At 38.6% G+C, this 14010-nt stretch overlaps 2 protein-coding genes across 3 annotated transcripts in view; one reads left to right on the top strand and one right to left on the bottom strand.

Moving 5' to 3' along the window:
- nid2a (nidogen 2a (osteonidogen)) overlaps positions 1–10957 on the top strand; it is a 30657-nt gene extending 19700 nt beyond the window's left edge. Inside the window, exons 14-27 of one of the 2 annotated variants that reach the window (XM_056767940.1) lie at positions 258–485; positions 1028–1261; positions 1667–1894; positions 2584–2817; positions 3223–3450; positions 3856–4083; positions 4652–4879; positions 6715–6945; positions 7036–7205; positions 7293–7422; positions 8004–8175; positions 9345–9701; positions 9781–9890; positions 10526–10957. In XM_056767940.1, coding sequence (XP_056623918.1) covers positions 258–485; positions 1028–1261; positions 1667–1894; positions 2584–2817; positions 3223–3450; positions 3856–4083; positions 4652–4879; positions 6715–6945; positions 7036–7205; positions 7293–7422; positions 8004–8175; positions 9345–9513 — 2480 coding nt within the window. In that variant the 3' untranslated portion in view covers positions 9514–9701; positions 9781–9890; positions 10526–10957. The remainder of the gene's footprint in view (positions 1–257; positions 486–1027; positions 1262–1666; positions 1895–2583; positions 2818–3222; positions 3451–3855; positions 4084–4651; positions 4880–6714; positions 6946–7035; positions 7206–7292; positions 7423–8003; positions 8176–9344; positions 9702–9780; positions 9891–10525) is intronic. The other variant, XM_056767941.1, reaches the window with a different exon arrangement.
- Positions 10958–11070: 113 nt separating this feature from the next.
- On the bottom strand, positions 11071–13795 carry rtraf (RNA transcription, translation and transport factor). The gene is made up of 8 exons (XM_056767942.1): positions 13630–13795; positions 13213–13337; positions 13018–13117; positions 12609–12689; positions 11900–11988; positions 11738–11806; positions 11606–11654; positions 11071–11510 (listed from the first exon to the last, which is right to left on the bottom strand). The coding sequence occupies exons 1-8, from the start codon at positions 13688–13690 to the stop codon at positions 11356–11358; spliced, it is 729 nt and encodes a 242-aa protein (XP_056623920.1). The 5' UTR covers positions 13691–13795; the 3' UTR covers positions 11071–11355.
- Positions 13796–14010: the final 215 nt, after the last annotated feature.

The raw sequence follows: 14010 nt of genomic DNA, 5'->3' as shown, positions 1-14010 counted from the left end.
TGTTAACTCAAATTGTGTTTGTTGTGAACACATGCAAGAATTATGTCTAGATATTTACAATTCACCAGTCACCTGTCAAGTCAAGTGTGATTTTTGAAAAGAGACAGAAAACACAGGAGGTCATCTTTCATGTTTAAATAACTTTTGTGAATAGGCGTTCATAATCATTTTTAATCGTTTTGAGAGGCAACCTTTACTACTTAGAATAAGAGGATTTAAGAATATTAAAATTTCGTTTTCTCTGCTTTGTCTTTAAGTTCGTCCCCAAACCCGGTGTGAGCATCACAGAGACAGTGCTCAGGGTGGAACAGATGGTTTGCCTTTGATAGGAGCGTTTATTCCTGAGTGTGATGACGAGGGTCAGTACAGAACACAGCAGTGTCACAGGTCCACAGGTCACTGCTGGTGTGTGGACGGTACGGGACAGGAGAGACCGGGCACCCGCAGTCCACCTGGAAGCACACAGACAAACTGTGATGAGCCGGGTAAGAGACGAGATACAGGAAGTGAATGTGTTTAAAAATGATGCACCTGTCAAGTCAAGTGTGATTTTTGAAAAGAGACAGAAAACACAGGAGGTCATCTTTCATGTTTCAATAACATTTCTAAATATTCGTTCTTAATCAGATGTCTTTAAAACTTTTTAAGAGGCAGCAATTGCTACTTAGAAAGTTTCATTGGCATGATTTCCGGAGGTTAATTCAGTCAAGGCTTAAAGGTTTCTGGGAAAACAAGCCCTAAGAATTTGAGGAGGAAAATATCCATCTCCGTAATATAAAACACTCATTCAGCTGTCAAGTTGTTAAGAGATTTTCCTCATTCTGTTGTAGTACATTGATGCATTCCTCTCTAAAATGTTGAAGCTTTATATGTAAACATAATGCAATTAGCTTCAAACAATATTATTGACAATATTTTGCCTTAGCATAACGTCTTTTTTGCAAATAATATTTTTTTATATGAGATAAAAATATCCAGGGGTGTTATAAGAGGGTTTAAGAATATTTGTTTTTTTGTTTATTCCAAGTCCCTGACCGTCCCAAAACCCGGTGTGAGCATCATAGAGACAGTGCTCAGGGGGGAACAGATGGTTTTCCTTTGATAGGAGCGTTTATTCCTGAGTGTGATGACGAGGGTCAGTACAGAACACAGCAGTGTCACGGGTCCACAGGTCACTGCTGGTGTGTGGACGGTACGGGACAGGAGAGACCGGGCACCCGCAGTCCACCAGGAAGCCCAGAGACAAACTGTGATGAGCCGGGTAAGAGACGAGATACAGGAAGTGAATGTGTTTGTAATGGAGATATGGGGGCCTTGGTGTGGATTTATAGATTGTACTTTATTTATGAAATTTTATAATTTTTATATTAACTTGAAGGGTTAATTTAAATGCATAATGTTTTATTTCCTGTTAACTCAAACTGTGTTTGTTGTGAACACATGCAAGAGTTATGTCTAGATATTTACAATTCACCAGTCACCTGTCAAGTCAAGTGTGATTTTTGAAAAGAGACAGAAAACACAGGAGGTCATCTTTCATGTTTAAATAACTTTTGTAAATATGCGTTCATAATCATTTTTAATCGTTTTGAGAGGCAACCTTTACTACTTAGAATAAGAGGATTTAAGAATATTAAAATTTCGTTTTCTCTGCTTTGTCTTTAAGTTCGTCCCCAAACCCGGTGTGAGCATCACAGAGACAGTGCTCAGGGTGGAACAGATGGTTTGCCTTTGATAGGAGCGTTTATTCCTGAGTGTGATGACGAGGGTCAGTACAGAACACAGCAGTGTCACAGGTCCACAGGTCACTGCTGGTGTGTGGACGGTACGGGACAGGAGAGACCGGGCACCCGCAGTCCACCTGGAAGCACACAGACAAACTGTGATGAGCCGGGTAAGAGACGAGATACAGGAAGTGAATGTGTTTAAAAATGATGATGTGGGGCCCATGGTGTGGATTTTTTGATTTTATTTTAATTCAATTGTTTTTATTTTTTTATTTTTTTATGAATTTCTGTTTATTTTTTATATTAACTTCAAGAGTTAATATAAATGCATAATGTTATGTCTAGATATTTACAATTCATCAAACACCTGTCAAGTCAAGTGTGATTTTTGAAAAGAGACAGAAAACACAGGAGGTCATCTTTCAATAACATTTCTAAATATTCGTTCTTAATCAGATGTCTTTAAAACTTTTTAAGAGGCAGCAATTGCTACTTAGAAAGTTTCATTGGCATGATTTCCGGAGGTTAATTCAGTCAAGGCTTAAAGGTTTCTGGGAAAACAAGCCCTAAGAATTTGAGGAGGAAAAGATCCATCTCCGTAATATAAAACACTCATTCAGCTGTCAAGTTGTTAAGAGATTTTCCTCATTCTGTTGTAGTACATTGATGCATTCCTCTCTAAAATGTTGAAGCTTTATATGTAAACATAATGCAATTAGCTTCAAACAATATTATTGACAATATTTTGCCTTAGCATAACGTCTTTTTTGCAAATAATATTTTTTTATATGAGATAAAAATATCCAGGGGTGTTATAAGAGGGTTTAAGAATATTTGTTTTTTTGTTTATTCCAAGTCCCTGACCGTCCCAAAACCCGGTGTGAGCATCACAGAGACAGTGCTCAGGGGGGAACAGATGGTTTTCCTTTGATAGGAGCGTTTATTCCTGAGTGTGATGACGAGGGTCAGTACAGAACACAGCAGTGTCACGGGTCCACAGGTCACTGCTGGTGTGTGGACGGTACGGGACAGGAGAGACCGGGCACCCGCAGTCCACCAGGAAGCCCAGAGACAAACTGTGATGAGCCGGGTAAGAGACGAGATACAGGAAGTGAATGTGTTTGTAATGGAGATATGGGGGCCTTGGTGTGGATTTATAGATTGTACTTTATTTATGAAATTTTATAATTTTTATATTAACTTGAAGGGTTAATTTAAATGCATAATGTTTTATTTCCTGTTAACTCAAACTGTGTTTGTTGTGAACACATGCAAGAGTTATGTCTAGATATTTACAATTCACCAGTCACCTGTCAAGTCAAGTGTGATTTTTGAAAAGAGACAGAAAACACAGGAGGTCATCTTTCATGTTTAAATAACTTTTGTAAATATGCGTTCATAATCATTTTTAATCGTTTTGAGAGGCAACCTTTACTACTTAGAATAAGAGGATTTAAGAATATTAAAATTTCGTTTTCTCTGCTTTGTCTTTAAGTTCGTCCCCAAACCCGGTGTGAGCATCACAGAGACAGTGCTCAGGGTGGAACAGATGGTTTGCCTTTGATAGGAGCGTTTATTCCTGAGTGTGATGACGAGGGTCAGTACAGAACACAGCAGTGTCACAGGTCCACAGGTCACTGCTGGTGTGTGGACGGTACGGGACAGGAGAGACCGGGCACCCGCAGTCCACCAGGAAGCCCAGAGACAAACTGTGATGAGCCGGGTAAGAGACGAGATACAGGAAGTGAATGTGTTTGTAATGGAGATATGGGGGCCTTGGTGTGGATTTATAGATTGTACTTTATTTATGAAATTTAATAATTTTTATATTAACTTGAAGGGTTAATTTAAATGCATAATGTTTTATTTCCTGTTAACTCAAACTGTGTTTGTTGTGAACACATGCAAGAGTTATGTCTAGATATTTACAATTCACCAGTCACCTGTCAAGTCAAGTGTGATTTTTGAAAAGAGACAGAAAACACAGGAGGTCATCTTTCATGTTTAAATAACTTTTGTAAATATGCGTTCATAATCATTTTTAATCGTTTTGAGAGGCAACCTTTACTACTTAGAATAAGAGGATTTAAGAATATTAAAATTTCGTTTTCTCTGCTTTGTCTTTAAGTTCGTCCCCAAACCCGGTGTGAGCATCACAGAGACAGTGCTCAGGGGGGAACAGATGGTTTTCCTTTGATAGGAGCGTTTATTCCTGAGTGTGATGACGAGGGTCAGTACAGAACACAGCAGTGTCACAGGTCCACAGGTCACTGCTGGTGTGTGGACGGTACGGGACAGGAGAGACCGGGCACCCGCAGTCCACCTGGAAGCCCACAGACAAACTGTGATGAGCCGGGTAAGAGACGAGATACAGGAAGTGAATGTGTTTGTAATGGAGATGTGGGGGCCTTGGTGTGGATTTATAGATTGTACTTTATTTATGAAATTTTATCATTTTTATATTAACTTGAAGGGTTAATATAAATGCATGCGTTTCAATGACAGTTAGGTTTTTTTTGAACACATGCAAGAATTTGATTGAGATATTTCCAATAAACTGATATGAATAGTCACATAACACCATGTTTTATTTAACATTTCTACTATTTTTCTTAATTAATTGTCTTCATATATATTTGTGAGGCAGCAATTGCTGCTTTTTAAGGTTATACAAAGTTTACACAAACTCCAGACGCTACTTTACTGACACCTCACAACATTTCGGCAAAACAAAGTCTTGAGAATTTAAGGAGGGTATGATTCGTCTCCGTAATGAAAAAACAGTTATTCAACTGTCATATTGAGATCAAGAAGAAGCAGGGATTTGAGATTTTAGTTGAGAATTTAAGGAAAGTATTATACCGCAATATAAAAAAAGGGATTTTGAAATAACGTTGTGTTTTCTCTCTTTTGTCTATTCCAAGTTCGTCCCAAAACCCATTGTGAGCATCACAGAGACAGTGTTAAAAGCGGAAGCGGTGATGTTCCTCCGATAGGAGCGTTCATTCCTCAGTGTGATGAGGAGGGTCAGTACAGATCACGGCAGTGTCACGGCTCCACAGGTCACTGCTGGTGTGTGGACAGTAGGGGACAGGAGAGATGGGGCACCCGCACGCCACCCGGAAGCCCATCAAGAAACTGTGATGAGCAGGGTAAGAGAGCCGTTTACCTAAGCTTGTGTGATGTGTTCAATTTGAAGGGTCAAGTAATTGTATTAGTACTGATAGAAAATAGAAAAATCGTAGTCAATCAGATCTTGTTTTTTTAGATAGGTCTACTCTACTGAGAAACCTCAAGACTTGCTAGCCCGGTTACAACACAAGCTCCGTTTATTTACATTCAAGGCATACATGTTTTAGGATTCATAGCATGTTTTTGAGGGTCATCATCTGTTTTTAATGTTGTAATGCTGCTCGCAAATGATAGGCTTTCTAATTTGCTAAGTAGTTTCTCATCATGTGTAAGTAATCGTTGTAATCTCTAGCAGACCACAGAGAGTCCAGTCTGGTCTGTGTTGTGTGAGATTATAGAGGAGTAAAAAAGCTGAGCAGTTTGGACATGTCAACTCCGTCAATGAATGTGTTCCATTCCACCTCAGTTACAAATGCCTTTTCTGCTTCTCTGTCCTTCTGCCAAATACTAAAAACGAACAAGATGCAAATCTGCTTTTGATATTTTGAATTTGGGATGGAGACAAATTACACAAATAAACTTGCATGTCGTTCTTTAGACGGGATATTGGAGTTTACCCAGTACTATCTGGTTGGTTCGGTGGGACAGAATTGGAAAATTAGTAGACTTTATCAGTATGTGTGTTCACTGGAGATCGAACCCATGACCTAACACAATGCTGTACCATCTCACTTTGGATAAAAACACTGTAATCATTTATTTTTGTACAAGCACACTGTATATGAGCATATGTGAGGGGAAAGAGGTCACATGGCGTGGTGTTTTAACTCCTGTTATGTACACAGAGTTTGATTTAAACAGACTTTGGTTTAAAATAAATGTAATTTGTGTTTTTGTTATGCCTACACATCCCACATTTCGCGGCATGGTACTGCGTTGTAAATTCAGGTCAGATCGTTCTGATCTTTAAAGGTGGCTGGTGGTCTTCTTGGCTTGTAAAGATTAGCAGTACATTTTGAGAGGGCATGTGAGGCTTTAATGGACCCATGAAGATGAACATGAAGTGATTTAGTATTCTGACACAGATTAGAATCTTTACTAGTGTCTTTCAGCCCTGACCTTTGCATTCTTGGTTATTTTACATTCATCTTTCTCAAATAATTGGTCTCAATTCTTCATGAACAAAACAGATTTTTTTTAAATCCCATTTCTCAATTATTAGTGGTATTTGGTTAGAGAGCGTCTCTATTATTATGAATTATTATTAATATATTAATATTATATTAATAATAATGTTAAATGAATTACTTAAAATATTAATATATATTTATAATATTGTTATATATAATTATGCTATTATAATTGAAAATAGTACAACTATTTTATGAACGTAATAATTCATTTTTATAAATACTTCTACTACTACTACTAAAATGAGTAACAATAACCTAGTAATGTAATTAATTATTATTATTATCACTAATAATAATAATTATTATAAAAATAACATATTAATACAATACTAGTGTCTTGTTTTTTATTATAAATAACAACACTACATTGAGTAATGTAATCATAATAATAATAAAACATTGACTTAATATTTCTAATCTTTAAAAATACATTTACATTGCATTTAGATTTATGCATTTGGCAGACGCTTTTATCCAAAGCAACTTACATTGCGTTATCCTATACATTTATACATAGGTATTTGCAATCCCCTGGGATTGAACCCACAACCTTACGTTGTTAACGCAATGCTCTTACCATTGAGCTACAGGAACGCTAAAATACATTATATACCCACATTGCTCACCATCAATAACATGTTTTGGTTCTCCCCTCCACCCAGTATCCGTACTACCAACACAGCGTCCAGAGTCAGTCTGTGAGCGCTGGAAAGCCAGTCTTGTGCAGCATTATGGAGGTCAGCCTGAATCTCATCACTATCTGCCGCAATGTGACTCCGCTGGTGAATTTATCCCAGTGCAGTGCTACGGAGACAGCAGCTACTGCTGGTGTGTGGACCGAGACGGTCGCGAGGTACCTGGAACCCGCTCAAACGATGCCGTGAAACCTGCCTGTGAGTACCACTCCATGTAATTTATTATAAGATTCAACATTGTATAATATTAATTATTGCTTTCTATATTAATGTCACATTGTTTTACAGGTATACCTACTGTGGCCCCTCCCACTATGCAGCCTCTGCCACGCCCAGACGTGACCCCGCCCCCAACAGGCACATCTCTGCTGTATGCTCAGGGGCAGCAGATAGGAGTTTTGCCTCTCAATGGCACACAGATGGACAAGCAGAGATCTTCAGTATTACTTGCTCTACACGTGAGACTCTTTTTAATAACACAGATTGAAAGATCAAACCCTGCAGGTTTAACAAAAGCGTAATCACTCTTTTCTGTGTTCTCACAGGGATCTATAGTGGTGGGCATTGACTACGACTGCAGAGAAAGGAAAGTGTATTGGACAGATCTGGCAGGGAGGACCATCAATAGGGCCGGTCTGGAGTCAGGATCAGAACCTGAGATTATCATCAATACAGGTGCTGTTCCGCACATATGATAATAAAATAACACAAAAGAGACGGAACGTTTTTAAAGGAGCATCTAGTGGTGAGGTTGTGAATTGCAACCAAAGGCTCACTCCACCCCTCCCTTTCGAAGCACTGCAGTGGCTCACAAAAGACTAAGATCTTTTCATGTTTTCGCATCTTTGCCTTAGGAGATAACGTATTATCAAAACGCGCTCTGTACAGCAGTTTGTCCGTTATGGTCTACTGTAGAAACAAAATGGTTAATTCCATGCAATGGGACCCGCGGTGTATGTACACAGAAATAGCTCATTCTAATGTTATTAAAACATAACGCTTCATAACGTTAGGTCTGTATACACCTCTAATCACATAGTTATGTATATTATGTTGCATTCCTGTCAATAATAGATCCTCCAAAAAATGACACACTGGACCATTAATATTCCATTCCATTCCATTTTCTACCGCTTATGCGAACTACCTCGGGTCACGGGGAGCCTGCGCCTATCTCAGGAGGAACGGGCATCAAGGCAGGATACACCCTGGATGGAGTGACCATTAATATGTGGAAGTTTAATGTTTTTATTCAGGTCTGATGAGTCCAGAAGGTCTTGCTGTAGATGTTGCACGTAGGAAACTCTTTTGGGTGGACAGCTCACCGGATAAGATCGAAACAGGAAATCTGGACGGAAGTGACAGACGGATTCTATTTGACACAGACCTCGTCAACCCCAGAGCCATCATCGTGGACTCCTCTACAGGGTATGTGCTGCAGAATGAGCTCTACCAAGCCAAAACTGACATTTTGCAACACGTTATCCTATTTCATTGAAATTTAAAGGGCTAGTTCACCCCCCCTCCAAACATTCATCCCATTAATGACAAAATGATTCCTGTTTGACCGTCTTATATACACTAATGGCCATTTGGAAGTGCCCTTCATGAAGAAATTCAGTCACTCAGTTAAATTTGAAACGGCCTTTAAAGGGCACACAAAGGCAGTTTGGAAATTGACTTCTTTTGTGAATCGAAAGGGGAAACTCCATTTAATGAGCCTCATTTCCTCTTCCTCATCGACTTCCCATGTTTCCTTTACAAGGACACTTCACAATCTTTTGTGCGTAGTGCTGAGTGACTTTAAATGGGTCGGGGAACGAACAAGAACAAGCATAAAGAAAAAAAGCAAGAGATTGAGAGAGAGCACAGAGGTTATGGCATTGAGAAAATAAGAGACTAGTGCTACAAATTGGGCCAGATGTTGCTTCAGCATCTGGCCGGGCTCTCTGGTCTCAGGGGAGGCCAGGCAACGTGTGGGCCAGCAAGCGTCTGAAACATCTGGAGCTGAACGCCCCAACTCGGGTGAAGGACAGAGATATAATACAAACCTCATGGGCCGTGAGAAAAGCTGCAAATGCATGTTTTATGTTTTTTTTTGGCACAATTTACTCCTGTACGGTAATTTGTTCGTAAATCCACATAAATGCTTGTGTGCATGTCATGGTTCAGATTAAGTCGTCTGGATTGAGGTTTAGTACATTAGTTGAGAGTTTTAGGTAACAAATAATCGTTCAAAACTGCATTGTTGGCCGCTTCCCTGCGCAATTTTTTTGTATCAAATAATGCGAAATTGTGATTTTACGCTTGAAAATATCTGGAGAGCAACAGCATTTAAATCATTTATGGGTATAAATATTTTTGCTTGGCAAGTGATTCTGCATAACCACGAGGAACGTTTAAGACCGCACATGCTTGTTTTTATTTAGTGTTATCAGAGGGACCTTATTTCTCTCTGAGGCGTTTCTTTGAAACATATTGTTCGAATCAGTTCTAAGTAGAGCAGAGAGGTTTTGTCTTTCTTCATTAAGTTGTTGGAAAACATGAATTTCAGTCGCTGGCAGACTTCTCACTGGGAAAACCTGATTTTCTCACAGAACCCTCTACTGGACTGACTGGAATAGAGAAGCTCCTAAAATCGAAAGCTCCTCCGTGGACGGCCAAAACCGACGGGTTCTGGTGCGGGACGGCATTGGACTGCCCAACGCTCTGACCTACGACTCCACCACACGGCAGGTCTGCTGGGGGATGCAGGTACGCTTCTAAAGACTCCTTACTCTATTATAACGCTTTTTCCAAGAAGTCAATATAACATCTTTGTGATGGACAGGAACCAAGCGAATAGAATGTATATCACCAAACGGGACGGGCAGACGTGTGATACAAAGTAACCTAAACTACCCCTTCAGCATGGTGTCCTACGCCAATCACTACTATTTCACAGACTGGAGGAGGTATTTATTTTATACCGATTCGTAACTCTGATGTGTATTACGAATATTATCTCTCATATGTGATTCTCGAATTATCCAGGGATGGAGTTATCAGCCTCGGTCGAGATAGTCAGCTTACAGATGAGTTCTTACCTGATCAGAGATCTCATCTGTATGGAATTACAGTTGCTCCCTCACACTGTTAATAAGGTATGTGGTTATGAATTTTTAGTTTTGTTAAAGAGATTATGTCATCATGTATTAACCCTCATGTTTTTTAAAACCTGCATGACTTTTGTGTGGAAGACGAAAGAAGATATTTGGAGAAATGTCTCATACAAGGGAAGTCAACGGGGTCCAACGTTGTGTGGTTACAAATGTTCTTCAAAACATCTTCTTTTGTGCTCTGCAGAAAATGAAGCATGGCACGTATATGAGGGTGAAGAAATGATTTAAAATTGTTTTTGCATAATGTTGTATTACAAGTGAAACGTTCTTTCTGAGTTTAGCGTATGAGAGTAACAAGTCATGCCAGCGAAATGTGGGTAACCACACTTTACAAGCAAATGACAGAGAAGTAAATATTTCAGCCACCGGCACTTTAGAGAAAAGTAGAAGGCACCTGCTTCCAAATCACTGTGGTTTTGACAGAAGTGACGAAACACTTCAAAGCATTTTAGATCTGTGCAGAAAAAAGCATAAAGTTCAATGTAAGGTTTTGTATATGACTAACAGCTGTGAAAGCTGGCAATTTTCCCTGGTAGAAAATGAAACGTTACCGTGTTACACTAAACGCCGTTTGCTATTAAAGATTTTCTAAAAAAGTGTCGTTTTTTTGGTTACAGGGAGACGCTAATGACAGAGCAAACATAACATGGTGCTATTTCAGGCAAATCTTGAAGTGCTCGCGCTGTTGGAATTTCAGTCGTGGGTGGAGCGAGGAGAGAGCCAATCACAACGGTCGCAAATGCCAAAGTGCAAATTTACAAACATGAAATTACGAATATTTTCTCAGAATAGTTTTGTAAATTTGTTTTATACCTCATTTCTTTCTACTGTACTTTTGTATGTGACTTTTTGTTAAAAAAAATAAAAGATAAACCCAAAAACATAATGAACCCAAGAGTTTAGGTGTGTAATTTGTATGTGTATAAATACATCACAATGTCACTTAAAATTGCATTGAACCTACATGGTCTTTTACTAGTTTAATTTTTAATCCTTTTTATATTTTGTAAGATGTGATATTTATAACAATAAAATGTGATTGAAACATATGTCTGCTCACATCGTGTTTCAGAATATTCTGGCCATGCACAGTATGAGGTATAATCAAGTAAAAGGTACGGGTTTCTTGCTCAAGTGGTGAAACAGTTACAGTATCGCCATAAACCTTTATTACATTACGTTTATTATGCAACAAAAGCATGTAGCCCATTTTATGCTATTCATAAGTGCCTCCACATTCAAAGTACAAATAATTTTCCAACAAATCTAGGGACTTTTCTATAACTTGGCAAAACAAATGTATAATAAAGAAAAGAAACAAGTCCTTTGTTTTCCATTGTAAGAATGCCTTCCCCCAAATATCTCCGGTGTGGTTAACGAAAACAAACATTTCACGCAGTATGTCATGTGGAGACTGTCTTTGCAGGAAAGTTCAGGCAGATGTTTTTTATCTGCCCACCTTTCCTAGGCGGTGGTCTGTCTTGGGGTCAGCAATAACAGCCTGAACTGCTACGATGGCCTCGTTGATCTTGGTTTGTAGCTCTCGGAGCTCCTCGATGTGAAGCAAGCGAAGGATCCTGGCGGCTTCATTCAGAGTCGCATCTTAAACAATCACACATTACATTTTTAGCAAATAAGAAAAAAAAATCTCTTTACTTTTCAAAATGGTGGACTTTTTTCAAACTAGTGCAACCTACCTCCAGTATCAAACCCTAAAACATGCTTGTCCAAAGCAACTGGTAAACCCTACAAAAAGCAGAGAAAAAAGTGGTGTGAAACATAGAAAGAAATGTGTAGCCAAATTCTTTTTGTGTTTAAAGTACATTTACCTCTTTTGATTGGCTGGCCTTTGCGATTGCTTCAGGAGACAGACGTTCCTGTATCAGGATTCTAATGGCCTATGTGACAACAAATATTAGATTAACTTTTTACTAAATTGCAGCTAATCGAGAATAACCTTCCATACTATTGACTTCTTGTACGGTACTCACTTTAAGCATCACCAAATGGTCGTCGTGTCGCTGAATTTTGAGAAGGTTTGCAAGGGCCAAGACGCCAGCCTTAAAATCTGCATTGTTACCTAGAAAGAGCATTCATAATTATTTACACTGCAAGAGATAAATGTTTAAATTCTTATTGATGCAGGAGTTCAGATATCCCTCTAGGAATCCACACAGAGCCTGGAATTCATTTAAAGTTCCATGGTTTCTGGCCAAGACAGCCCCAAACCCTTTTGTCAAAAGAAAAACTGCTCTTTGACCCAATCAATCAGTTTAGTTAATGACAACGGAGGAAAACGACGAAAGGAAAATCATGAATCTCTGAAAAGAACATGGAAACCAGAGCATATAAAAGAGGGAATGGGTATACTGCCACAGCATATTTACATTGATATACGAAGCCAACGCAATTGATACAAATTGACAACTGAACCAACTGCTTATACCAAAATTATAGTCAAGAGAGGAATTTGATTCAAGTAACAGCCTCATACGGCTCCTGTGTTTCTTATAGTGGATGCATTGTAATCAGCACAAAGCTGTTGGTCAATGGTTCAGCACATTTATCGAGGGTTGTAGAGAGAGGTGGGAGTGTAATCGGTGAGTGTAGACAGACTGGTTACTTTAATCAGCCTTCTGCATCTTCACTACTTGAGGCTAAAATAAAAAACACAGAGAGAGACAGAGGAAGAACACTCACTGTCCAGATTAATCAATGGGTCTGCAGGCTTCTGATCATCATTGGCCTCCTTCATGGGTTTGCAGTTCTGATATTTCTCAACTGTGGAGAGCAAAATAACTTGAGCAGTCATTGCAATGCATATGTCAAAAAGAAAGGGGAAAAGCGAGATATATTGTCCACATCCTATGGCTACATAGAGCAATATTTTTTAGACGTTTTTGGTAGTTAAGCCATCACACAATTAATTTAAGCATTTCAAAAGATAAGTTGAATATACATTGCGCAATCATGTGACAGTAGTGTGTGGATAAATGCAGAATGTTATTGTATTGTATTGCAAACTGGGCAACTACTGCCATCTAGTGATCTAGTGTGAAAAACCCACACTGGTCAAATATTAGATCAAATGTTCATTAACGTTTCATACCATTATCTCCATACTCGAAGCGCACAGCAAGACCCAGAAGCCAGTCGATGTTCTCCTGTCTTTCTTGTCCGTTAAATGGACACTTCAGATCTTGAAGATACTGCAAGACATGCAAACGTTGCGTACAATCAAAATTACACTTGCTTTTTGTTGTCAACTTGTTTGATAAATAAATTGAGAATAAGTTTAACTTACAGTGTCGTAGAACTTAGGCCACTCTGAGCTGGCGATGTTCCTGAGGTTTCCTCTTTCTTCGATTTTGTAGTGTCTGATTTTTTGATCTTCCAGCCAAACTATGAAATTTCTAAATTCGGTTTCATCTGGATGGAGCAGATTGAAAAACAAACACTGAATATTGATAACCTATAACATTAACATTACAGGGTATATAGCTTCTTCAGCAGACAGTTTCCATTAAACTGTCACTTCATTGTACAAATATTTTGGTTAGGCAGCAATACGACAGACCAACTGTTTGTTGAGAACCGTATTCGTAACGTTAGATTATTTTAGTCAATTATTTAGGTTCACTTGATGTAAAGATCTTGAAATATTGGCAATGAGGCAACACGTCACTGAAACACTGACGGCGACTTTTATGCTGTTTCCTACCTTTACAATCAAATCCCGTCGGGTTGTGGTATTCCAAAGCTGTTAGCTTTCTGCGAAACATCGCTGTCCACGACAATACGGTTTAATGATCAATATTTTCAATATTTTTAGACTTTTGGTTGAATAGCCACAACAACCTGCTCAAGCCTTCAAGTGTAGAGCATTGAGCAACCGGAAGTACCGTAACAAGACATTTGCCTTTCAAAATAATAGTCCAAAACGACACGTAAATTCTGATTCTGTTAAATATTTAAATTGTTAAACGCGTATTATTTTATTGCTATTTAATTGATATGTTTTTAAGATGTTGAATGCTCTTAAAATAAATCGTGTTATACTAGAATGTGATTGATGTAATATTATACAAACACTTCTAAAAAC

Source organism: Triplophysa dalaica, chromosome 15 (genome assembly GCF_015846415.1).
Source record: "Triplophysa dalaica isolate WHDGS20190420 chromosome 15, ASM1584641v1, whole genome shotgun sequence".
In the NCBI taxonomy this organism is placed as follows: Eukaryota; Metazoa; Chordata; class Actinopteri; order Cypriniformes; family Nemacheilidae; genus Triplophysa; species Triplophysa dalaica.
The sequence above is the reverse complement of the archived record's forward strand: the minus strand, read 5'-3'. Positions and strand labels throughout refer to the sequence as shown.

Coding starts and splice junctions, on each gene's coding strand:
- rtraf (XM_056767942.1), bottom strand. CDS start 13,690: ATGTTTCGCAGAAAGCTAACAGCTTTGGAATACCACAACCCGACGGGA. Junction 11,807..11,899: donor ACCATTTGGTGATGCTTAAA/GTGAGTACCGTA, acceptor GTTGTCACATAG/GCCATTAGAATCCTGATACA. Junction 11,655..11,737: donor AGGCCAGCCAATCAAAAGAG/GTAAATGTACTT, acceptor TGCTTTTTGTAG/GGTTTACCAGTTGCTTTGGA.